The sequence below is a fragment of the Lithobates pipiens genome, unplaced genomic scaffold, assembly GCF_037356315.1.
Source record: "Lithobates pipiens isolate NorthernLeopardFrog02 unplaced genomic scaffold, aLitPip1_a1.2 Scaffold_13, whole genome shotgun sequence".
NCBI lineage: Eukaryota > Metazoa > Chordata > Amphibia > Anura > Ranidae > Lithobates > Lithobates pipiens.
The window spans coordinates 473,845,873-473,873,510 of record NW_027507718.1 but is presented as its reverse complement, the minus strand read 5'-3'; the positions used below and the strand labels follow the sequence as shown (position 1 = coordinate 473,873,510).

Genomic DNA, 27,638 nt, shown 5'->3' with positions numbered 1-27,638 from the left:
GTTCATTCCCTGGCTGAGAAGCAATCACCTGCAGACCCCACAGAGCCTTTAGCTTCCCAGGCTAATTAGGATCCAAGCTCACCTGATCCCAAACCCAGACCTGGATCGGGGGATGTGGAATGACAGGTCCCTCTACCAAACCTACCTGCCATTCCATATAAACCCAGGCCCGGCAAAATTAAATAACAACTCAGCAGCATATCGCTGCTGAGAAACTGATCCATCCTGGATTTACCATCTCACACTGTGTAGCAACCTAGGTGAGATGTACACCCCCTCGATCACTTCTCCAGTGACATGTCTACAATATATATATATATATATATATATATATATCGATAGATAGATAGTTAGTTAGTTAGATATAGATAGATCTATATACATTAGTCCTAAAAAGTCCCAAGTCTGACATTTAACACAGGTAGAGGGAGCTGGGCAATGGCTTGCAAGTGGACTCTAAACCAAGCAAGTACATGTTTCGATATAAAAACATAAAATGTATGTCTGAACATTTTGTATATCATATGGCATTGTGGATATGTAGGCAGTGAGCATCTAAAAATGTGTCAACCACAAACTATTATTATTACTTAAACTACAACAAAATCTGAAATTACTAATGACACTATAGTTTCCCCTTGAAGATAAAGAGATTTTTTTAATGTCAACTATTGTTTTCATTTTAAAAGCAACTAACAAAAATCTTTAATTGTTTTGCTCAGAGGTATACTGCGCAGGAGGCAAAATATAGCCCAGTGAGGAGCACTTCAAAGTAGCAACAAAAACAATGAAATTAATAAAGTTTAGGTATTGCTGGAATTAAAATGAACTTCCTCTGATAATCAAAATGGACTTCTGTTTAGAACTGACCTTAAAACAGTAATACAACTCTAGAAACAGGTTCCTTTTAAATGGGCTCCCTACAGGTTTGTGCTATAATTTGCTAGTATGTACTGCATGACTGACTTACCTTTTGAACAGAGCCCTCCAGCGCTCAGCTGTCACCGCTCTATCTTCTCTCTCTCTTCACATGGTTTTCCATCTGGGTTCGCATTCTCCGGCCGTTTAAATGGCTGGGCTGCAATGAAGTCACTCTTGTGCATGGGAGTCATCATTGTAGCATGGCTTTCTGCAGTGTACTGTAGACGAGCAAGTGACGTCATTGGCTGGAGCCAATGTGAATATCTACTAAATGGCACAAGTTTAGTAGACATTCACGTTATCTACAGGTAAGATTTACCATACGCTTACCTGTAGGTACTAGTTTAGTTTTTCAGCTTACTACTGCTTTAAAATAAGCGGCTGTGCTTAGGTGACTGCGTTAAGGTTTATATGCTCCACTGGGCAGGAACGTACATGTACTCTGTAAAGCATGGTGTAACATACAGTATCACACATATAACAAGTCTACACACCCCTGTTAAAATGTCAGGTTTCGGGGAGGTAAAAAAATGAGACAAAGATAAATAATTTCAGAACTTTTTCACCTTTTTTTCCACTATTGTGGGTTGTTGTGCGACTTGACACATGTGAAGTCGCATGATAAATCAAAATCCATGTATTTCAATGGTCCCCATTCTAATTGGTGCGACTCAACTAAAAAAAAAGTTTTTGCACTACTTTGTTCCGACTTTAGTGTGACTTGTTCTCGCATGGTTCTCAGGGGTCACATGACATTGCACCAAATTGCATTGCAAAGTCGCACTGTAAAACGTGCGACTTTGGGGTCACAATAGTGGAAACCTAGCCTTAATGTGACCTAAAACTGTACAACTCAGTTGAACAATAAACTGAAATCTTTTAGGTGGAGGGAAGTAAAAATAAAAAAAATAAAATAATATGGTTACAGAAGTGTAAACACCCTTAACCGGTTCCCGCCCGCCCTATAGCCGAATGACGTCCGTAGAGCGGGCGCTTTCGTCCAGGAGGCCGTCCCTGGACATCCTTGTGTTTACTTCCGCAATGCGCGCCGCCGGGGGCACGCATCAGGGAAGTTTTGTGTTCGCCGTGTCTCCCGGAGACAGGCAAACACAGATCGCTGTGAACGGCCAATCAAAGCGGCCGTTTACAGCGCGATCGCAGCTGCCAATGGGAGATGATCTCAAATGTAAACATATGAGATCATCTCCCATTGCCCTGTCTCTCTCTCCTCACACAGAGACAGCGTGTGAGGAGAGAGAGGATCTGTGAGTATTAAAGCGATACAGTGTATGAAATACAGTCAGCCCCAGTGCCATCTGTCAGCCCCAGTGCCATCTGCCAGTGCCGTCAGCCCCAGTGCGATCTGCCAGTGCCACCTGCCAGCCCCAGTGCCAGCCCCAGTGCCATCTGCCAGCCCCATCTGCCAGAGCAATTAGCCAGAGAAAATAGCCAGCGCCATCTGCCAGTGCCATCTGCCAGCGCCATCTGCCAGCGCCATCTGCCAGTGCCAGCCCCAGTGCCATCTGCCAGTGCCAGCCCCAGTGCCATCTGCCAGCGCCATCTGTCAGCGACATATGCCAGCGCCATCTGTCAGCGGCATCTGTCAGGGCCATCTGCCAGCCCCATCTGTCAGCGCAATCTGCCAGTGCCATCTGCCAGTGCCATCTGCCAGCGCCATCTGCCTCCAGTACCATCTGCCAGTGCCACGTGTTGTCAGTGCCACCTGTTGTCAGTGCCACCTGCCGCGTCAGTGTCACCTGTGATCGGTGCTGTGTCACCTGCTAGTGTCACTTGCCACATCAGCGTCACCTGTCAGTGTCATCTGCCAGATCAGCGTCACCTGTCAGTGCCATTTGTGATCAATAAAAATGTCACAAAGATTATATTCAGCTGAGGAGGCATATGATATTCTTGCAGCCGACGAGAGCAACGGGGAGGTCTCTGCTTCGGATTCCTCCTCATATTCAGATTGAGTCTGACGTGGACTACGAGCCTGTCCTCAGCAGCGGTACAATGACAGCCTCAGAGGAGGAAGATGATAGTCCGCCCGTCAGACGAAGACGTACTGGTGAGGAGGCGGTACCATCCACCAGAACCGCAGAGCCATCCACCGGCAATGCAGTGCCATCCACCGGAACCACAGTACCTCGGCAAAGGCCAAGTACCAGTGTGTCAACTCGGCCCCAAAGGGTTAGGTCCCATGCCAGCCTTCCCTATTCCCTCCAGAACCCCTTGTGGCTTCCTCCTAACTCAGGAGAAGCTAACGTTCCCCCTTTCACTGCCAACCCAGGAGTCCAGGCGGACACACACAATTTTTCCCTGATGGACTTTTTCCACTTAATTTTTACAGAGGACATGCTTGAATCGATTGTGGTCCAGTCCAACCTATATGCCCAACAATTTATTGAAAACAACCCAACGTCCTCTTATGCCCGTCCCTACGAGTGGAGAGCCCTAACAGTGGAGGAGTTTAAAAAAAATTTGGGCCTCACATTTTGTATGGGACTAAACAATAAAAATGAAATACGTGCATATTGGTCATCCCGCCCCATCTATAACATGCCCATCTTTTCCTCAATAATGCCCCGGACCAGATATCTCATGATAATGAGATTCCTACACTTTAACGACAATACCCAGTGCCTTCCCCGGAATGACCCAAATTTTGATAAACTTTACAAAATTCGGCCGCTAATAAATTATTTTTTTGAGATCTTCCCCCAGTTGTTTACCCCAGACCAACACATATGTGTGGATGAGTCCCTGATCAAATTTTCTGGCAGGCTGGGCCTAAAACAATTTATTCCCTCCAAAAGGGCCCGTTATGGGGTGAAAATGTATAAATTGTGTGATCGAGCCACAGGGTATACATATTCCTTCATGGTATACGAAGGGAAGGACACTCAGCTACATCCCCCTAATTGCCCCGAATATATCGGATCGAGTGGGAAAGTTGTTTGGGAACTCATAAACCCACTCCTGGAGAAAGGCTACCATCTCTATGTGGATAATTTTTACACAAGTTTACCCTTGTTCCGCAACCTCCATAGAAAGCAAACTCCAGCATGTACTGTGTATATCTAAAGACTTCTGCGCTCTATGGAAAAGTGAAAAGTAACTGGTGGAAAAAAGCAGCAATCACTAAATGAGTTGTCTCTCACTACTAAAAAATAAGATAAAGGATGTGATGCGCTGATTTCAAACCATACAATAATCGCAATAAGCCACAAGTATGCGATTATAAAATTCTATAAAGTGCAACTGTGCATAAATCAATCAAATTATGCTTCTGTGAATATATAAAAGTGATAGCTAGTGCATAAACCATAAAGTTACTCTTTGTGCAAAAAAACGCAGATTTGTCATATAGACTAAAGTACATATATGAGGTATGTAAACTTATTACAAAATGTATATAGTGAAGCAAAGACAAGTATCTGGGTATATGTTAAAGTGATAACTAGTGCAAGGACCATGAAGTGACTTTATGTGCAAAGAAAACGCAGATTTAAAAAAACTTATAAAAAGTGGGTGTACTTATTAAAAAGTGTAAAAAATGGAGCAAAAACAGGTACAAAGAAAAAAGGCAAAATATAAAATATTCAATTCAAGTGACCAGCGTGATTGAAGGTAAAATGTCCCATACACAGTCAGATCATGCAATTCGGTAAATACACTAAGTAAAACGTGCAGCGTGCTGGGCAATCACTCCATCCGTGATGATCCGTGCAAAAAAAGTGCAAATGTTATGCAATTACCTCACTGCTGTGAGTAAACAGCAATATAAATGATGAATGCCAGGATGATTGCAGAAAAACGGCTGTGTAACACAATCTTTAGGAGACTTCTCTAACTTCCTCGTGAATGGCAGGTAAACTCAAAGGAATAGATTAAGAGGGACCGCCATAGTGTAGTATTTTAAACATATAAGTTTTATTAAACAAGTTTTAAAACTACTCACAAGCGAAGCAGATATAAGCACATCAGACAAGCAGCATTAGAGTAAAACCGGATATGGACGTCACTTCCGGGTTCCTACGCGTTACGTCTTGGAGACTTCAGTTGAAGTTGGAGACTTCAGATCCCAGTTGAAGTCTCCAAGACGTAACGCGTAGGAACCCGGAAGTGACGTCCATATCCGGTTTTACTCTAATGCTGCTTGTCTGATGTGCTTATATCTGCTTCGCTTGTGAGTAGTTTTAAAACTTGTTTAATAAAACTTATATGTTTAAAATACTACACTATGGCGGTCCCTCTTAATCTATTCCTTTGAGTTTACCTGCCATTCACGAGGAAGTTAGAGAAGTCTCCTAAAGATTGTGTTACACAGCCGTTTTTCTGCAATCATCCTGGCATTCATCATTTATATTGCTGTTTACTCACAGCAGTGAGGTAATTGCATAACATTTGCACTTTTTTTGCACGGATCATCACGGATGGAGTGATTGCCCAGCACGCTGCACGTTTTACTTAGTGTATTTACCGAATTGCATGATCTGACTGTGTATGGGACATTTTACCTTCAATCACGCTGGTCACTTGAATTGAATATTTTATATTTTGCCTTTTTTCTTTGTACCTGTTTTTGCTCCATTTTTTACACTTTTTAATAAGTACACCCACTTTTTATAAGTTTTTTTAAATCTGCGTTTTCTTTGCACATAAAGTCACTTCATGGTCCTTGCACTAGTTATCACTTTAACATATACCCAGATACTTGTCTTTGCTTCACTATATACATTTTGTAATAAGTTTACATACCTCATATATGTACTTTAGTCTATATGACAAATCTGCGTTTTTTTGCACAAAGAGTCACTTTATGGTTTATGCACTAGCTATCACTTTTATATATTCACAGAAGCATCATTTGATTGATTTATGCACAGTTGCACTTTATAGAATTTTATAATCGCATACTTGTGGCTTATTGCGATTATTGTATGGTTTGAAATCAGCGCATCACATCCTTTATCTTAAACTCCAGCATGTGGCACCGTAAGGACGAACCGGAAGGGCTTTCCTCAAAGCCTCGTCAACAAAAGCTTAAGAAAAGGCGAAGCGGCGAGTTTACGGAACGAGGACATTTTGGCTGTGAAGTGGAGGGACAGAAGGGATGTGTAAATGCTTTCTTCGATCCACGACAACACTTTTGTTGAGATCACCAGGAGGAATGGCCCAATACAAAAACCAACTTGTATCCATGAGTACAACATGTTCATGGGGGGTGTTGACTTGAACGACCAGATGCTCGAACCCAACCTTGCCACAAGAAGAACATACAAGTGGTATAAAAAAAATTCAATTTATTTCTTTAATTTGGCCATATACAACACGTATGTAATCTATCGGGAATCCACAGAAAGACCCATACCCTTCCTTGGCTACCAGGAGGAAATCGTCACTGCCCTTCTATACCCCAACAGCCCACCAGAAAACATTTGATCCGATGTAATTAGAAGACTCTCTGAACGCCACTTTCCTGATAAAATCCCTCCCAGACCAACAGGCCGAAGACATCAGAGAAAATGTCGGGTGTGCAGCAAACGAGGATTGAGAAGAGACACCACTTATCATTGTACCCAATGCCCTTCCCAACCAGGCCTCTGCATAGGTGACTGTTTCCACGGGTTACCACACTTCAGTGAATTATTAGTGCAGTATGGTAACCATAACCCTCACTTCCTGCCATTTACCTTCACACCCCTTATGCTTCTGCTTGCTCTGTAACTGACCCTGGCTTGTTATTCGACCACGCTTCTGCCTACTGATTCTGTTTATGCCTCTGCCTGATCTGGAACTGACCCTGGACTGTTATTCGACCACGCTTCTGCCTACCGATTCTGTACATACCTCTGCCTGATCTGGAACTGACCCTGGACTGTTTGACCATGCCTCTTGCCTGCCTCTTGGACTGATCTTGTACCCTCTCAGTGGACTAGTGGGATTCATAACAGGGGTCCCACATATGTGAGGGGCTCCAGAATAGTTTTTTTGGATGAAGAAGACAATTTCATTTGTTTTCTCATTCCTAGATTAGGGTCTGGAGACTCGGAGGCTTCAAAGAGATTTGGGTGGGAGAAGCCTCTACCCCTATCCCCATTCTGTCCTGAACGAGTCCCTACTTCTGCTTGCTGCCTGTAGGACCTATACCATCATGCCTCTGCCTGTCGCATGAACTGACCACACCACATGGATGGACCATGTTCCTGCCTACTACCAGGACCAGTATTTTGGCACTGCTGACAATCTCTGCATGCACTGACCTTGGACTGTATATGGACAGTATCCCTGCCTGTTGCCTATATTGACTATGGACAGTATACCTGCCTGTTGCCTGGAAAATTGTGTTCACTTTTGCTGACCAAGTCTCTGCCTGCTGCCTGGACCAGTGCTATCATCCTGTGGACAACTGCGCTGCTAAAACCACAGGTAATCTTGTTTACTCTTTTCTCAGCAGAATGTATTTTGGGGTGTAATTCTTGGTATGTGCATGCTATGTGTCCCTGGAACACCCGATGGTGTTCCTTGCATGTTGGGCCTCTGTATGTGGCCAAGCTGTGTAAAAGTCTCACACATTTGGTATTGCCATACTCAGGAGGAGTAGCAGAACATATTTTGGGGTATCATTTTTGCTATGTACATGCTATGTGTTGGAAATATCTTATAAATGGACAGCTTTGCGTAAAAAAAATGCGTTTTCATTTTTTTCCACATTTTCCCAAAACGTTTGGAAAAAAATGAACCATTCAAAAGACTCATTATGCCTCATAGATTATACGTTGGGGTGTTAGCTTTCCAAAATGGGGTCACTTTGTGGGCGTTTCCATTGTCCTGGTTCTCCAGGGCCTTCAAAAATGTAATAGGTGGTTGAGAAATTAGATGTGTAATTTATGCTCCTAGAACGCCTGATGGTGCTATTTCAATAGTGGGCCTCTGTATGTGGCCAGGCTGTGTAAAAGTCTCACACATTTGGTATTGCCATACTCAGGAGGAGTAGCAGAATGTATTTTGGGGTGTCATTTTTGCTATGTACATGCTATGTGTTGGAAATATCTTAGAAATGGACAACTTTGCATAAAAAAAATGCGTTTTCATTTTTTTCCACATTTTCCCAAAACTTCTGGAAAAAAATTAACCATTCAAAAGACTCAATATGCCTCATAGATTATACATTGGGGTGTTAGCTTTCCAAAAGGCATTTCCTTTGTCCTGGTGCTCAAAAAAGGGGTCATTTGGGGGGTATTTTTACTTTCCTGGCTTGTTCTGGTCGCAAGAAATGAGATAGGCCACCAGTACATCAGGTGTGATCAATTTTTTATGATTCGTACCACAGCTTGTGGACTCTCTAACTTTCACAAAGACCAAATAATATCCACTAATTTGGGTTATTTTTACCAAAGATATGTAGCAGTATAAATTGTGGCCAAAATTTATGAAAAAAAATATAATAATTTGCTAAATGTTATCACATAAACTAAGAAAAATGCGTTTTTTTTCAAAATTTTCGGTCTTTTTTAATTTATAGCGCAAAAAATAAAAAACTCAGAGGTGGTCAAATACCACCAAAAGAAAGCTCTATTTGTGGGAAAAAAAAGGACACAAAATTCATTTGGGTACAGTGTTACATGACTGAGTAATTGTCATTCAAAGTGTGAGAGCACCGAAAGCTGAAAATTGGTCTGGGCAGGAAGGGTGTTTAAGTGCCCAGTAAGCAAGTGGTTAAACTAATACTTTGTTTAAGCATGTTTTGATTTTATTACAGCACTCAGCCTTTTTGGGTATGACACATCTTGACTTGGAAATATTTGCCCACTCTTCTTTGCAAAAACACTCCAAATCTGTCAAATTTCGAGGGCATCTCCTGTGCACAGCCCTCTTCAGATTACCCCACAGATTTTCAATCAGATTCAGGTCTGGGCTCTGGCTGAGCCATTCCAAAACCTGAATCTTCTTCTGGTGAATCCATATCTTTGTTGATTTGGATGTATGCTTTGGGTCGTTGTCATGTTGAAAGATGAAGTTCCTCTTCATGTTCTGCTTTCTAGCAGAAGCCTGAAGGTTTTGTGACAATATTGACTGGTATTTGGAACTGTTCATAATTCCCTCTACCTTGACCAGGGCCCCTGTTCCAGCTGAAGAAAAACGGCCCCAAAGCATGATGCTGCTACCACCATGCTTCTCTGTGGGTATGGTGTTCTTTTGGTGATGTGCAGTTTTGTTTTTGCACCAAACACATCTTTTGGAATTATGGCCAAAAAGTTCAACCTTGGTTTCATCAGACCATAACACATTTTCCCACATGCTTTTGGGAGACTTCAGATGAGTTTTTGCAAAATTTACCCAGGCTTGGATGTTTTTCTTTGTAAGAAAAGTCTGCCACTCTATCCCATATCCCAGACATATGAAGAATACAAGAGATTGTTGTCACATGTACCACACAGCCAGTTACATAGTTAGTAAGGTTGAATAAAGACATCAGTCCATCCAGTTTAACCTTAGTGAGTGTCTACAATTGTCCCTATCCCTGCACATCGCACACTCTCATCAGTCCCTACCAGGGCTCGAGTGCTGCGGGAACGCATGGGAACGGCGTTCCCGTACTATTTCCACAGCGGGAACGCCGTTCCCATTAGCTGTCTGAGCCGGGCTGAGGCTATGCAGCGCGTAGTCCGCACCGCTCCTCAGCCGCCGAGTGACTGGTTGCTAGGCAGGGGCCGCTCCGCATCTAGCAACCGGTCACATGACTTCGGCCGTGCACGTGGGCACGCACTGGCGCGAGACCGTCAGTCAGTGTGACACACGCTGCGCGCCGGACTGTCCTCCCGCTCCACTCTACCCAGTGCCTCCTGTTGCCACAGCCGCTGCACTTTTCAAGTTTACTTCTTCTCCCCCCAGAACAGAAGGGAAGAGAATAAATACCAGGAGGTCAGTCACTAGTGTGTAAGTAAGTTGCATTCTGCAATACCCTGCCAAATTGCCAATACTCATCCATACTCTGCAATACCCTGCCAATACTCATCCATACTCTGCAATACCCTGCCAATACTCATCAATACTCTGCAATACCCTGCCAATACTCATCAATACTCTGCAATACCCTGCCAATACTCATCAATACTCTGCAATACCCTATCAGTATCAATACTCTGCAATACCCTGCCAATACTCTGCAATACCCTATCAATACTCTGCAATACCCTGCCAATACTCTGCAATACCCTATCAATACTCTGCAATACCCTATCAGTATCAATACTCTGCAATACCCTGCCAATACTCTGCAATACCCTATCAATACTCTGCACTACCCTATCAATACTCTGCACTACCCCGCCAATACTCTGTAATACCCCGCCAATACTCTGCAATACCCGCCAATACTCTGCAATACCCCGCCAATACTCTGCAATACATACCCTGCCAATACTCTGCAATACCCTGCCAATACTCTGCAGTACCCTATCAATACTCTGCAATACCCTGCCAATACTCTGCAATACCCTATCAATACTCTGCAATACCCTATCAGTATCAATACTCTGCAATACCCTGCCAATACTCTGCAATACCCTATCAATACTCTGCACTACCCTATCAATACTCTGCACTACCCTATCAATACTCTGCAATACCCCGCCAATACTCTGCAATACTCTGCAATACCCCGCCAATACTCTGTAATACATACCCTGCCAATACTCTGCAATACCCTGCCAATACTCTGCAGTACCCTATCAATACTCTGCAATACTCTGTCAATACTCTGCAATACCCTGCCAATACTCTGCAATACCCTGCCAATACATACCCTGCCAATACTCTGCAATACCCTGCCAATACTCTTCAATACTCTGCCAATACTCTTCAATATCCTGCCAATACTCTGCAATACATACCCTGCCAATACTCTGCAACACCCTGCCAATACTCTGCAATACCCTATCAATACTCTGCAATACTGTGCCAATACTCTGCAATACTCTGCAATACCCTGCCAATACTCTGCCAATAAATACCCTGCCAATACTCTGCAATACCCTGTCAATACTCTGCAATACTCTGCCAATACTCTGCCAATACTCTGCAATACATACCCTGCCAATACTCTGCAATACCCTGCCAATACTCTTCAATACTCTGCCAATACTCTGCCAATACTCTGCCAATACTCTTCAATACCCTGCCAATACTCTGCAATACCCTGCCAATACTCTGCAATACCCCATCAATACTCTGCAATACTGTGCCAATACTCTGCAATACCCTGCCAATACTCTGCCAATACACACCCTGCAATACCCTATCAATACTCTGCAATACCCTGCCAATACTCTGCCAATAAATACCCTGCCAATACTCTGCAATACCCTGTCAATACTCTGCAATACATACCCTGCCAATACTCTGCAATACCCTGCCAATACTCTGCCAATACACACCCTGCAATACCCTATCAATACTCTTCAATATTCTTCCAATACTCTTCAATATCCTGCCAATACTCTGCAATACTCTGCAATACATACCCCGCCAATACTCTGCAATACCCTGCCAATACTCTGCAATACATACCCTATCAATACTCTGCAATACCCTGCCAATACTCTGCAATACATACCCTATCAATACTCTGCAATACCCTGCCAATACTCTGCAATACATACCCTATCAATACTCTGCAATACCCTGCCAATACTCTGCAATAAATACCCTATCAATACTCTGCAATACCCTGCCAATACTCTGCAATACATACCCTGCCAATACTCTGCAATACCCTGCCAATACTCTGCAATACCCTGCCAATAGTCTGCAATACCCTGCCAATACTATGCAATACCCTATCAATACTCTACAATACACACCCTATCAATACTCTGCAATACATACCCTGCCAATACTCTGCAATACCCTGCCAATACATACCCTGCCAATACTCTACAATACTCTGCCAATACTCTACAATACATACCCTGCCAATACTCTGCAATAACCTATCAATACTCTGCAATACTGTGCCAATACTCTGCAATACCCTGCCAATACTCTGCAATACCCTATCAATACTCTGCAATACCCTGCCAATACTCTACAATACATACCCTATCAATACTCTGCAATACCCTGCCAATACTCTGCAATACCCTATCAATACTCTGCAATACCCTGCCAATACATACCCTGCCGATGCTCTGCAATACTCTGCCAATACTCTTCAATACATACCCTGCCAATACTCTGCAATACCCTATCAATACTCTGCAATACCCTGCCAATACTCTTCAATACTCTGCCAATACTTATTCCTGTTTGTGGGATATTTTCTAATGGGCTGTGTAACAGAATTTGGAACAGGGTGTATTTGTGGTAGAAATTCCCTGCGAGGGAAAGATCATCACCCATTGTGTTGATTGTTTTGTTTGACACGTTATTTTGTTTTTGTAAACTGGCACTTTACAATAAATGTTGTACTGTATTTTCTGTGAAGTATATATGCATATGAGCGTACCTTTTTTTTTTTTTTTTTTTGGTGGGGAATGGATCTTGGGTGGGAGTTCCCACACTTTTTTTCCCAGGACTTGACCCCTGGTCCCTACCCTCAAGGAGTCCACAATCCAAGTTCCCCATTCATATACTAGGGCCAATGTTGGACAGAAGCCAATTAACCTACCTGCATGTCTTTGGAGTGTGGGTGGAAACCGGAGTACCAGGAGGAAACCCACACAGGCACAGGGAGAACATGCAAACTCCAGGCAGGTAGTGTCATGGTTGAGGATTCGAACCAGCGACCCTTTTTACTGCTAGGTGAGAGTGCTAACCACTACACCACTGTGCTGCCACTGTTCTTTTCAGATATTCCTGCAGATCCTTTAACCACTTACAGACCGGACCATTTTGCTGGTCAAAGACCAGACCACTTTTTGCGATTCGGCACTGCGTCGCTTTAACTGACAATTGTGCGGTCCTGCGACGTGGCTCCCAAACAAAATTGACGTCCTTTTTTCCCCACAAATAGAGCTTTCTTTTGGTGGTATTTGATAACCCCTGCGGTTTTTATTTTTTGCGCTATAAACAAAAATAGAGCGACAATTTTGAAAAAAACACATTATTTTTTACTATTTGTTATAATAAATATCCCCCAAAAATATATAAAAAAAAATTTTTTCCCTCAGTTTAGGCCAATACGTATTCTTCTACATATTTTTGGTAAAAAAATCGCAATAAGCGATTATTGATTGGTTTGCGCAAAAGTTATAGCGTTTACAAAATAGGGATAGTTTTATAGCATTTTTATTAATAATTTTTTATTATTATTTTTTTACTAGTAATGGCGGCGATCAGCGATTTTTATTGTGACTGCGACATTGTGGTGGACACATCGGACATTTTTTACACATTTTTGGGACCAATGTCATTTAAAAAGTAATCACTGCTATATAAATGCAGTGATTCCTGTGTAAATGACACTGGCAGTGAAGGGGTTAACCAGGGGGTAGCAGTGTAGGGGTTAAGTATTCCTAGGGGTGTGTTACTAATTGTGGGGGGGTTGGGCTTTCATTTAGTGAACACTGATCTCTGCTCCAATCACATGGAGCAGAGATCAGCGTCACTAGTTGCTAGGCAGAATGGAGAAATGCTGTTTACACAGCATTTCCTCCATTCAGCCGTCCCGTGAGACGATCGCGGGTATGCCCGCGGCGATCGAGTCTGCGGGACCCGCGACCGGACTCACGGGGGTCCCGACCGGAACGCGGCGGCGCGCTCGCGATGGCAGGGCGGCATTGAAGATTGGACGTACCTGTACGCCAATATGCCTGCCCGTGCCATTCTGCCGACGTACATCGGCGTGTGCTGGTCGGGAACCGGTTAATGTTGCTGTAAGCCTCTTGGCAGCCTCCCTGACCAGTTTTCTTCTTGTCTTTTCCTCAATTTTGGAGGGACGTTCAGCTCTTGGTAATGTCATTGTTGTGCCATATTTTCTCCCCTTGATGAGGACTGTCTTCACTGGTATATCTAATGCCTTGGAAATTCTTTTGTACCCTTCTCCTGACTGATACTTTTTAACAATGAGATCCCTCTGATGCTTTGGAAGCTGTCTGAGGGCCATGGCTTTTGCTGTAGGATGCGACTAAGGAAATGCCAGGAAAGACCTACTAGAACAGCTGAACTTATTTGGGGTTAATCAGAGGCACTTTAAAATGATGGCAGGTGTGTATACTGACTGTTTATAGGTCACATTAAAGGTGAAAAAAGTTCTGAAATGACTTATATTTGTCCAATTTTTTTACGTCACAGAATCTTGACATTTTAACAGGGGTGTGTAGACTTTTTATATCCACTGTATCACTAAATTGGCTTTACTTAAAGCAGAGATCCACCCAAAATTGGAACTTCCACTCTTTGTACTCCTTCCCCCCTCAGGTGCCACATTTGGCACCTTTCGGGGGGCGGGATACCTGTCTTTCACAGGTATCCTGTTCCCACTTCCGTGAGCCTCAGCCACGGGTATTGACATCACCACCCAGGCTCCCTCCTCCTTCCCTGGCCGCCAGGCCAGTAGGAGAAAGGAGTGGAGCCTCGCGCAGTAGGGTTCCTGGCATGAAGTTCCCTGCCGAGTTTACTTACTCGCAATGGAGGCGGCATGCACCCAATAGCCGATGGAAACATCATCTGTGGTGCCAACATAGCTGGAATTCCTGGACAGGTAAGTGTCCAATTAGTAAGTCAACAGCTGCAGTATGTGCAGCTGATGGCTTTTAATTTATGCAGCAGTGGGCGGACCTCCGCTTTAAACTTGAACCCCAGCCTAAGATTTGCATTTAGTTTGGAACAAGTAAGAAAGTAGCAAAATACATTTGCACTGTTGTTTGTGTCACCAAGATAAGAAGTAAGGGGAAATCTCTCCAATAGGCTCAAACATAAATTCCTGACACAGGTTCTAACCCTTCCTCACTTTACCCAAAACAAATATAGGCATTTCTTATGCAGCATTTTATGAAGTCAATGATTTTTCCTAAAGCTGTGGCAAAAGGAAGATGATCCTCATTTAAATCTTTTGCCGCGTACACACGATCAGACTATCCGGCAGACTTAGTCTGGCGGACAAACTGCCGGAAAGTCCGCTGGACTTTCCGAACGAGCGGACCTGCCCACACATGACCGGACTTTTCCGGCAGACTAGGTCCGCCGGACTATGGCGGGAGTCCGCTGTACTTTTGAAATGAACGGACTTGCCCACACATGGAGGAAAGTTTGTTCATTTTGAACGCGTTTCCAGGTAGCCAGGACTAGCGAAGGAAGTCAATGTCGCTGCCTTCGGCGCCGAGATTGACACATCGCTGGCACCGTCACCTGGTATGGACTTAAAGGGGAAGCCCTACGCTGAAAAAACGGCGTGGGGGTCCCCCCTAGGTCCATATCAGACCCTTATCCGAGCATGCTACCCGGCCGGTCAGGAAAAGGGGTGGGGACGAGCGAGCGCCCCCCCTCCTGAGCCATACCAGGCCACGTGTCCTCAACATGGGGTGGTGCTTTGGGGAAGGGGGGGCAGCATGGCCCACCCACCCCAAAGCACCTTGTCCCCATGTTGATGAGGACAAGGGCCTCTTCCCGACAACCCTGGCCGTTGGTTGTCTGGGCCTGCAGGCGAGGGGCTTATCGGAATCCGGGAGCCCCCTTTAATAAGGGGGCCCCCAGATACCGGCCCCCCACCCTATGTGAAGAGTATTGGGGTACAATGTGCCCCTACCCATTCACCTATGAAAAAAATGTAAATAAAATACAACACACAAGGATTAAAAATAATTTATTGCACAGCTCCGGGGGTCTTCTTCCGTCTTGGGGGGGTCTTCTCGCGGGACTCCTCCCCTATCTTCTGCTAGCTCTTTTACTAGTGGAGGAGCCCGGCTTTCTTCTTCACCACAACCCGGGGGTCTTCTTCCGACTTCGGGGGTCTTGTCCCCCTCTTCGGTTCTTCTTGCCGGGCCTCCGCTCCTTCTTCCAGCTCTTTTACTGGTGGTGGCCCAGTCTTCTGTCGCTGCTGTCTTCGCCACCTTCTGTTCTTCTCTTCTTCTTCCTTGAGATGTTGACTCGTCGCTGTCTCTGGCCGTAATGACAGGGACGTGTTGCGCGGCGACTTATATAGGGACAATGGGCTGGGTCACTGGGTGTCCCCGCCCATTATGATGTCACAGTCCCATTATGAGTCAAAACTACTTTCTAAGTCCGCCGGACTTTTGGGGGGAAAAAAAGTCAGCCGGAGCCCACACACGGGCGGTTTGTCCAGTGGACTCTGGTCCGCCGGACAGTTTGATCACGTGTATGAGGCATTTGTCTTCCTTAGGAAGCTTAGTAATCTTTACTTTCACATAGGGTACAGTATCAAATTTCTCAACTGCACTACTATGAGATAAGTCAAAAACCTCAAGGTATACATTATACAGGCTTACCTGGAGTTTATACTGTAGGCTCTCCATCAGATTATAAAGTATATTTAATTTCTTACACATAGCTTGTTGCTGTAAAACACAAGACAAAAAAAGTCTTAGCAACAGCATTTCAGCATTTTGTTAGAATGGTTTGCTGTGTCCCCTGTGGTAAAGGTAATGCATTTGTGTGTATTTGTTATAAAAAGAGAGTGTGTCAACATAACATCTATTCTATGAATGTTAGGGTCGCCTCATTCCGTCTGTGTGTTTTTTTATTTTGCATGAGTTGCCTTGACCTCTCCCTCTAAACTGTATACCCACAACATACATGTCATCTAACTATGAATATGGCATTAGCAGGCAGTAAAACGTTAATTCCACCAGAAATAAGGATCATTTACTCAAAGTGTAAGAAATAAAATGGTACTGTTTGTCTCTGCATTTGTGGATGGTTCTGTGTTTCAATAACATAACATAGATCAGGCATCACTAAATGGGGGAACGTGGCCTCGATCTGGACCAAGCCACTGTCCCATCTGGACCCAGCAGTCATGCCATTTAGGAGCTGCTTCGTCAACCCTGGCCTCCGCCGCTGCCAAAGAGGGAAGCAAAGCTGCATTGGATGGAGATCGAGAGCAAGTTGTATAGTTAACTTTCCAGATTAACCATCAGGTTGCTAGTACCGGCGAAGTTAAAGAGAAGCAGTGCTATGGGGGAAAGGGTGATGTGAAGGGGGGCAAGTGCTGTGGGGGCAATGTAGTGCTGTGATGTAAAGGAGCAGCGCTGTGGGGGCGATGTAAAGGGGAGCAGCACTGTGGGGGGATGTGAAGGGGAGCAGCGCTGTGGGGGGAGGGGGGATGTAATGAAAGTGATGTGAAGGGATGGCTGTGCTGTGGGGATGATGTAAAAGAGGGTTGATGTGAAGGGAGCAGTGGACACTAATGTGAAGTGGAAACTGAGCAGGGACTGAGAACACTGACGTAAGAACGGGATTGTGATATAAAATGAGGAGGTTGGGGTGGGAAGGATCTGAGACATCGCACAAACATGCGATTCGGACTTCTGTTAGAAAATTTTTTTACTGATCGGACCTTTAATTCAATATCACTGACATAGACTAATGAAAAATGTTTGTACTAGCACAAGTACTGTAAAGAATAAACATTTAACTGTTAGGCAGCACAAACCCAGTGAGGGTCATCAAATAGGATTCATCAAAATACAACAGCAATATGAGTATTATTAAAATGGTTTCTGATAATTATTGGATAAATGTTAAATGGTCTTTCATAATTAGGTGATAATATGTCTGAAGCTGCCCATACACAGCTTGAATGATTCCTGAGGAAACTGACACAATTTGAGTTGTGGGCAGCCTTATCAGCACCACCTGACTCAACAAACTCAATTTAAAAATCAACTCAGCTAGGTGGAAGATTATAATCCAAACTGATGGAATGCAGTCTTACAATAATGACCAGCAGGAGAGATTTCCCCATCTATGCTGTTCAGCAGTTGGTGGGGGAAGGAATTAACTAGTTCAGCATGAAGAGCAGAAATCTATGTGCCTATGGTTAGGCTTAGGCTAGCCATAGATAGCAGGTTTAATCGGTCACAATGCAAGACTTGCATGTTTGATTTTTAATGTCACCTCTGTGCATCGTCAAACATGCCGCATTTTTGCCAAACCGAATGGTGCCACGATACTATGCAGCTCGGTAAGGCGCAATTAAAAAAAAAAGGTCAAAGTCGTCTTTCTCTGTGCTTCTGCTTATAAGGCAGCCCTCTGAAATAAATGGGCTGCCTACACGCAGAACACAGTATAAGATGTGAAGCTAGCCTCAGATCCTTCCCATCACAATTATATTTTTACATTGGTGTTCTCAGTTTCCCTTCATATTCTTGTCCTCTGCCCTCCTTTATATCACCCCCCTACTTCAAATTGCAGTTTCCAGCCCCCCTCTATATCACCACCTTTATATTCTTGTCCTCGCCCCCTTTATAGTACCCCTCTTTAAAATTGCAGCCCCCCTTCAAATTCCTGTCCTCACCCACTTTTTAGAACACTCCTTCATGTTAGAGCTGCACGATTCTGGCTAAAATGAGAATAACAATTTTTTTGCTTAGAAGATAGACCAGGATTCGCTCACGATTCTCACGATGTAACATCATCTTTCACATTAAAACAAAAAAAAATTGGGCTAACTTTACTGTTTGTCTTTTTATTTTTTATTTATTGAAGTGTATTTTTTCCCAACAAATTGCATTTGAAAGACCGCTGGGCAAATACAATGTGACATAAAATATTGCAGCAATTGACATTTTATTCACTAGGGTCTCTGCTAAAATATATATAATGTTTGGGGGTTCCAAGTAATTTTCTAGCAAAAAATTGATTTTATTGATGTTTTCTTTTGACAGCTGGGTGAGCAGATAAGTCTCTCCACTTGTTATATGAAAGAATCGGCAAACTGCAATAGAGATTGTCAGGGGGGTTGAATCAAGATAACAATTTAACGATTAATTGTGCAGCTCTACTTCATATTGCATTTCTCAGCCCCACTTCACATTCCTGTCCTCACCCCCTTTCATAGCACTCCTTCACATTGCAGTCCTCACCCTCTTTGTAGAACTAATCCCCCCCCAACCCCTATATAGCTCCCTCCATATCCCTACCTGCGCCCCCCTTCCTCATTCACATTACAGTTTCTGGACCACCTTCAAATCACCCCAACTTCCCCCATCCTTCATAGCTCTGACAGAGCCTTCTGCCCTGTCCTACCTTACACAGGACAGAGGGAAGGAGGCACAGAAGGTCTTGAGCTTACTTCGGAAGGGCAGCAAAGCGCTGGACAGAGGGCGAGACCTTCCCCAGTTAACTGATTGGTTGCTAGGATGCAGGACGGTCACTAGCAATCAGTTAACCTTGACCCTCTATTTCTGTGCTGCCTAGAGATGTCAGCTCTGCAAAGAACATAGTTGAGGCTGAGGGGAAGAACTGGCTCCTAAATGGTGCAACTATGGGGTTCGAATGGGACATTGACTTGATCCAGATCCAGACCGCAGTCCCCCATTTAGTGATGCCTGCCTTGCATGCTCCGCATGCCTGTGAAGGTTGTACCAAGTTTACCAAGTAGCAAAATATGCATGTGGTTTAGTCTAGGGCTAAAACAACTAATCGATTATTCGGCAACTAATCGATTATGAAATTAATCGATTACTATTTTCATAATCGATTAATCGGCCAGTGACAAAATGGGGTTAAAGTTAATGAGTCTGATGATATTTACTAGATTGACCCTTTAATAGTATATCTCTCCTCTAATAGTATATACACTATATCATTCTTCAAATAGTATATACAGTATATTAGACATGTGCAGACTAGAATATTTCGTTTCGTTTTTTCGTTTTCGTCCGTAAATTTTATTTATTTAGTTACTCCCGAAATTCGTTTTTATTTATTTCGTTTTTCGTGCAAAAATTGCATTCGTCCGAAAATCCACATGAATTACGGTCGAATCTGTCTTGGAAGGCTTATGGTATCTGTCGAATGGATAAAGAAGATTCGATGGAGCTGCTAAACTATATAGCCTATAGGCGGAGCATTCGATTGCCGAAATGTACGATTGCAGTGTCGTATAGTTGCGACGATCCCGTCGAATATTATTATAAACGTGCAACAAACCCGTCGAATATTATTATAAACGTGCAACGATCCCGTCGAATATTATTATAAACGTGCAACGATCCCGTCGAATATTATCATTATTTTTTTTTTATTTACTTCCCCACCCAATTCCAGTATCGTTTCTCTCTGTCGATTCTGTTCTCTCTATGTCGAATATTTACTCTCTGTCGAAGCTTTTCTATATAATAGGACTAATAGAGGTAAACGAAACTTAGGCACATTCGACCACAGGTTCAATAGACATATGGAGTCACGTCGAATCTCCTATTCTATATCGAACGGTCACTTCGAATCTCCTATTCTATATCGAACTGTTGTAACAACGAAAATGAAAAAAAGCATTTATTTATGTCGGATCTTTCGTTTTTCGGAATCTGCACTTTCGTTATCGTTTGTCAAAACGAAAACGAAAATACCTGAAATTCGGACGAAAATGCATTCGGACGAAAACGAATGCACATGTCTACAGTATATCTCTCCTCTAATAGTATATACAGTATATCTCCTCTAATAGTTTATACAGTATATCTCCTCTAATAGTTAATAAAGTATATCCCCTCCAATAGTATATACATTATATCTCTCCTCTAATAGTATATACTGGTGATGGCGAACCTTAGCACCCCAGATGTTTTGGAAATACATTTCCCATGATGCTCATGCACTCTGCAATGTAGTTGAGCATCATGGGAAATGTAGTTCCAAAACATCTGGGGTGACGAGGTTCGCCATCACCGGTATACACAGTATATAGCCTCTAATAGTATATACAATATATCTCTTCTAATAGTATATACAGTATATCTCTCCTCTAATAGTATATAGCCTCTAATAGTATATACAGTATATCTCTTCTAATAGTACCGGTATATACAGTATCTCTCTCCTCTAATAGTATATACAGTATATCTCCTGTAATAGTATATACAGTATATATCCCCTCTAATATATATACAGTATATCTCTTCTGTCTGTTATTCTCAGAGTGGATTAGATATTTTGCTCCCTAACCATATAGTTGGTTATTTATATTTACTACTGCATAGAGATATTTAAGAATAAATTGCCTTTTTTTTAAACTTTACATATTAACTAAATTATACACCACACTTTTTTTTATGGATATTAACCGATTAATCGAAACAATAATCGGCCAACTAATCGATTATGAAAATAATCGTTAGTTGCAGCCCTAGTGTAGTCCCTTATGTGCCCATGCACATCAGTTGCAAACTTTATTGAAGTTACACAACTTTCATTAGATTATGAATTGCTGGACAAGTGAGAAACATCTTTAGAAACATCTTAAACCTGCAGCTCATTGAACTGGAATGGTGTTCTTTTTAGTGATTCCGTTACTGACAATTTTGTATCAGTGATGAGATTGCTTGCTTTTTGGGTGACCTCTTTAGACAGCGGGGATTCAAATATTTATACTCCAACTGCCATGTTCCAGTGCAGGCTGAAAGATGCCCAACAATAAAAAAAATGTGCCACTGCTCTCACCTATAACTGGCCTTTACAGCAAGGAGCATTGGAAAGCAACGCATATCAAACAAAAGCCAAGGAAAAAATCCAAGCTCTACTTACCAACCAGCCTGCGACCAACTAGATTAACCTGTCCAACAGTATGCCTTTGAAAACAGGGGTTTAGTTGCACAAATTTGCAAATAAGCTACAGGCCTCGGTTGGTAAGTAGAGCTTGGATTTTTTCCTTGGCTTTTGTTTTATATGCGTTGCCTTCCAATGCTCCTTACTGCAAAGGCCAGTTATAGCTGAGGGCATTGGCCTATTTATTGTATGCTTGATTTTAGGTCAGGCAACACATTGACACCTTTACAGCCATTGTGCTACATGCTGGGTGTTCAATGTGCTCCTGTACCTTTAAGGAGGGATGGGCTCTCTCCAGTCCATCTGCCTTCATCTATCTCATCAGAATGCATGTGCTTCCACTGCAGAGCCTCATATAAGTTAGAGGTAGGGTCTACAGATCACAGGGTGCCTTGCCGGGGCTGTAGCTTACGCATGTATTTGCAAATGTTTTTAAACGCATACTGTTATTTTTTTTATTTTTTTTAAATCTTATCTAAGAATTTTCATTTGTATTTTGCACCATTAGTGGGCTGCAGCAACAGGCGATTTTCGTGAGGCAATCAAATTTGAGTAATTGGACATGTTGGAAATTTTTTGATAAATAAACGATTTTCTAATCAAAGATGGGAGAATCGTGCAAGAAATGTAATCGAAAAAGAAATGCACATATGCAAGAAAACAAAATTCCTGGAAAGAAAAGAAGATTCCCAGCAATTCTTTTCTGTAGCAACATGAGGTGAAATTGAAGGCTTGGCTAAAACACAGTCCTCATTTGCTGCCTGGTAGAGTTGCTACAATCTTCACAGCAATGGGGAGCATGTAAGGCAGGCATCACTAAATGGGGGACCGCAGTCCAGTCAATGTCCGATCTGGACCCAGAGGTCATACCATTTAGGAGCCGGTTCTTCTCCTCGGCCACTATTAGCAGAGATGACATCACTAGGCAGCACAACGATAGATGAGGGGGGGGGGAGCTGGCCCAGTTAACTGATTGATTGCTAGGACCGCTCCTGCATTCTAGAAAACAATCAGTTAATTGGGGCAGCTCCCTCCTTCGCTGTGCTGCCATTCCAATGTCAGCTCAAGACCTCAAGAAAAATGGTGATGTGTTCAATACTTATTTAACCGGCTATATTTGCATTCTGGAGAAGTAATCACACAAATTAGATGTATGTTAACGCATGTTAAAATGCATGCTAAAATAAAATAGAAACGACCACCCTTTTACAGAATTAAATGTGCATAGACCTTATGGGGCTAAATTATAGTCCAATTAACTTCAGGTAAAATGCAGAATATACAAACTTGGGTATCTGAAGGACTCTCCGTGTTTCTTGCATCTGTCTTCTCACAATACTTTTTCACTAAATCTTCAAATGTTGGATTACTCTCAGCTGGGTTTAAAAGCCACGCGGCTATTCTTGGGTCTAAAACAATGCTCTCAAGAACTAAAAAAACAAAATTGATAATCACGTCATTCAAATGTCAAGTGAAACATTATTTTTCAATGTATGCCAGTAAAAGTACTGTATTTGGGTATAATGCACACAATTCTTATTATCTAAAAGGTGTTCACATTTATAAATAATTCAGGTGAGACCAATCTAGGCAAGCAACAACTGATAATAACCCAGAAAGCTCAGGTTTCCAATCAATGCAAAAGAATACCTTCCAAAAGTACACTGGCAACCTAGGTCCTAATATTTGTTCAGAACTGCTATGATCAAATACCTGTTCAGCAGAGGGAAGAGATGGAAGACGCACAGCCCAGGGCAAATCACTGCAGTCATTCACACAAACTTACAAACATCTTTAATACTATCCCCAGCGCCTATGATTTATTCAAGCTAACCCATAGATGCATATAAATTAGCAATTTCAGACAGGTAGTATGCTCTTTATTTATTTGGCCATTCTGTGTTTATAAGCAATTTAACCATATTCATTTTATACCAAACCATTCATATTTAAGTTTACCAGTTAAATATATTGGCAGATACTCATATACTAGATATATACATCTATGGATATTTCCATAGCATGTAGTTATAAACTTAATCAAAAATAATGCGCCTTGAAGTGACACTAAAGTTAAATTTTTTTGTTTTTTTAAATAACAAACATGTCATACTTACCTTCACTGTGCAGCTCGTTTTGCACAGAATGGCCCCAAACCTCATCTTCTGGGGTCCCTCGCCGGCTCTCTCGGCTCCTCCCCGCATTAGATAACCCCCTGGGAGAAGCGCTCTCCTGGGGGGTTACCTTTGCGTACGCGCTCCCGAGTCCAGCATTCCCATAGACGCCGAATGCAGAACTCAGCCCTGCCCCCCCGGCAGCCGTGTCATTGGATTTGATTGACAGCATCAGGAGCCAATGGCTGCGCTGCTATCAATCTATCCAATCAACAGCCAAAAAACCCCTAGCCGAGAGACGGCGCTTCCCCGTGGGACAAGTTCGAGGGTTCAGGTAAGTAAAACGGGGGGGCTGGGGGCACTGCCAGGTATTTTTTCACCTTAATACATAGGATGCATTAAGGTGAAAAAACATTTACCTTTACAACCCCTTTAATAGCTTGAAACGAATGGGTTTTGGTAATATGACATATAAAGTACAAATATATTTTATGTCTCCATTCAGACAGCACAGTTTTTATAAAGGCCTCGTATAGTGTTTATGGGCAGTTGTGGAAATCAGGTTGCAGCATATATGTAAGTAAAGAATTGCTTACTATTATAGTTGTCAGGATAGGTTAAGCCATGGCCAAGCTAGCTTAGTCAAACCTGTATAATTTATAATTTTAGTCACCTGATGTACCCCATATCTCAAACTATATTCTGGGTTGCTGCTCCATTGTGGTTGGGGTCGAGTTCCATAGTCATCCTCTCTTCCATCCATCAGGAGAGGCTCTATGGTCAGTAGCAGTGTCTTGGCAGTAGGGGTGGGCATAAAGATTTTCCTCAAACACCAAGTGTGGTGCTTTCACATAATTTACATATATGGTTATACATATATATGTGTATATGTACCTTAACAGCTATGTAATAAAATGTTCATATCTTATTCTAATTACGAACTATCTCTTTGACTAGAGATACAGAAGCTCCTGAAGAAGCGATAATTTTGGTCGCAGAACATGTTGAGCATTTTTTAATTCTTCAAGGACCTTTAAGCACCCCAACAGCAAGTGCCAGACCCTAGTGTTGGCTTTTCTGACGCATATCAATTATAGCCCCACAGGAAGTATACAAATGGCTTTCTTTTCTTGGGTTGATCAATGGGTTTCTTTATCTGTATTCAATATTTAACCACTTGACCACTGGGCACTTAAACATCTTTAATAACCAGACCAATTTTCAGCTTTCGGTGTTCTCACGTTTTGAATGACAAGGAACGTAAATATCCCTTGTAATAGGAATATGGCATGACAGGTCCTCTTTACAGTGAGATATAGGTTCAATAAGACCCCACATCTCCCCTCTAGGCTGGGAAGCCTGAAATAAAAAAAAATAAAAAAACAATTCTGGTTTTGATCGTAGCGGTGAGTCAGTAGAAGCACCGGAGGGTGGCAGGAGGGGGGGATGTCCCCTCTCGCCTCCCGTAAGAACGATCAAGCAGTGGAACAGCCACTATGATCATTCTTATGGTGTAGGGAATAGCCGGCTGAAAAAGCTGATATCTGAATGATGCCTGTAGCTGCAGGCATCATTCAGATATCCCCGCACAAAGTCAAGGATGCCATATGTTGGCCAGTGGGCGGGAAGTGGTTAAAATGCTTTTTTTTAAATATAAAGTTGTCCATTTATACCATATGTCTAACACATGGGATGTACATACCAAAAACGACACCCCTGACTACGGCGATACCACATGTGTGAGACTTCCACAGTCTGGCCACATACAGAGGTTGAGTACAGCCAAGTATGGCTGAGCATGGCTGGGTATGGCTGAGCATGGCTGAGCATGGCTGGGTATCACTGAGTATGGCAGGGTATCGCAGAGTATGGCTGGGTATCGCAGAGTATGGCTGGGTATCGCAGAGTATGGCTGGTTATGGCAGGGTATTGCAGAGTATTGGCAGGGTATTGCAGGATATTGGCAGGGCATTGCTGGGTATTGCAGAGTATTGGCAGGGCATTGCTGGGTATTGCAGAGTATTGGCAGGGTATTGCAGAGTATTGGCAGGGCATTGCTGGGTACTGCAGAGTATTGGCAGGGCATTGCTGGGTACTGCAGAGTATTGGCAGGGCATTGCTGGGTATTGCAGAGTATTGGCAGGGCATTGCTGGGTATTGCAGAGCATTGGCAGGGCATTGCTGGGTATTGCAAAGTATTGGTAGGGCATTGCTGGTTATTGCAGAGTATTGGCAGGGCATTATTGGTTATTGCAGAGTATTGGCAGGGCATTGCTGGGTATTGCAGAGCATTGGCAGGGCATTTCTGGTTATTGCAGAGTATTGGCAGGGCATTGCTGGGTATTGCAGAGTATTGGCAGGGCATTGCTGGTTATTGCAGAGCATTAGCAGGGAATTGCTAGGTATTGCAGAGCATTGCTGGGTATTGCAGAGTATTGGCTGTGTATCGCAGAGTATGGCTGGGTATCGCAGAGTATGGCTGGGTATCACCAAGTATGGCTATGTATCACAGAGTATGGCTGGGTATGGCAGGGTATTGCAGTTTATGGCAGAGTATTGGCAGGGTATTGCAGAGTTTTGGCAGGGTATTGCAGAGTATTGGCAGGGTATTGCAGAGTATTGGCAGGGCATTGCTGGGTATTGCACAGTATTGCAGGGTATTGCAGAGTATTGGCAGGGTATTGCAGAATATTGGCAGGGCATTGCTGGGTATCGCAGGGTATTGGCAGGGCATTGCTGGGTATTGCAGGGTATTGCAGAGTATTGGCAGGGCATTGTTGGGTATTGCAGAGTATTAGCAGGGCATTGCTGGGTACTGCAGAGTATTGGCAGGGCATTGCTGGTTATTGCAGAGTATTGGAAGGGCATTGCTGGGTATTGGAAGGGCATTGCTGGGTATTGCAGAGTATTGGCAGGGCCTTGCTGGGTATTGCAGAGCATTGGCAGGGCATTGCTGGGTATTGCAGAGCATTGGCAGGGCATTGCTGGGTATTGCAGAGTATTGGCAGGGCATTGTTGGGTATTGCAGAGTATTGGCAGGGCATTGCAGAGTATTGGCAGGGCATTGCTGAGTATTGCAGAGTATTGCAGAGTTTTGGCAGGGTATTGCTGGGTTAATTGATAGTAAGCAGCGCTGTGGGCACTACAGATCTAGCCCACAGCGCTGCTGTCACCAATCTCTCCCCTCGCACTGTACCGATCGGTACAGAGAGGGAAGGGAGGAACCGGTGTCATGACGCAACGCCAGTTTGTGATCGTTCCATCATTTGACTGAGCACATTATGTAGCGCACAACTCCCTTGGGAGCTTCTAAATAGTTCATACAATATGCTGGTTTAACCAACGCTTCTTCCACCCCTGCTGTAATAATCACAGACACAGTTCAACAGTGAAAAAAAACAAGAACTTTTATTCTTAATGCTGCGGTCCATGTTGTGTGTCTGGTTAGCAAGTGATGTGTGACAATGTAAGTTGCCTCGCTTGTTGAGCTGTACGAGTAGAAAGAACCCTTTCCCTTAATGAACTGGCTCATGTCCCTCTGAATGACATGTGGTACTGTTGAAATGCTGGAGTCCCAGGCCTCACCCCTGCCTTCTCACCTCCTGCCATTTCTTCTTGAATGGTGAAACCTTCCAGCTCTGGAGTCTATGAACCTCCAGGCTTTCTGGCAAAGTTCTGTTGCTTTCCAGCACTGGGGTCTGTGCACCCCCAGGCCTTCCGGCCCTGCTCCTGTGGGTCACATCTTGCAGCCTTTCTGGATTCAATCTCGTCCCATCTCCCCAAGGGAATACGTGACCTCAGTGTATATGTATGGACCCGCTCCTGCCCAAACAAATTAACGATTGGATTAGGGCCATACACACTGCCTGT

At 43.3% G+C, this 27,638-nt stretch overlaps 1 protein-coding gene across 1 annotated transcript in view; it reads right to left on the bottom strand.

The window, feature by feature from the left end:
* Positions 1 to 27,638, bottom strand: part of POLN (DNA polymerase nu) — a 307,936-nt gene that overhangs the window by 216,189 nt on the left and 64,109 nt on the right. Inside the window, exons 4-5 of the mRNA XM_077478450.1 lie at positions 22,942 to 23,084; positions 16,374 to 16,442 (exon numbers count right to left, since the gene is read on the bottom strand). Coding sequence (XP_077334576.1) covers positions 16,374 to 16,442; positions 22,942 to 23,084 — 212 coding nt within the window. The remainder of the gene's footprint in view (positions 1 to 16,373; positions 16,443 to 22,941; positions 23,085 to 27,638) is intronic.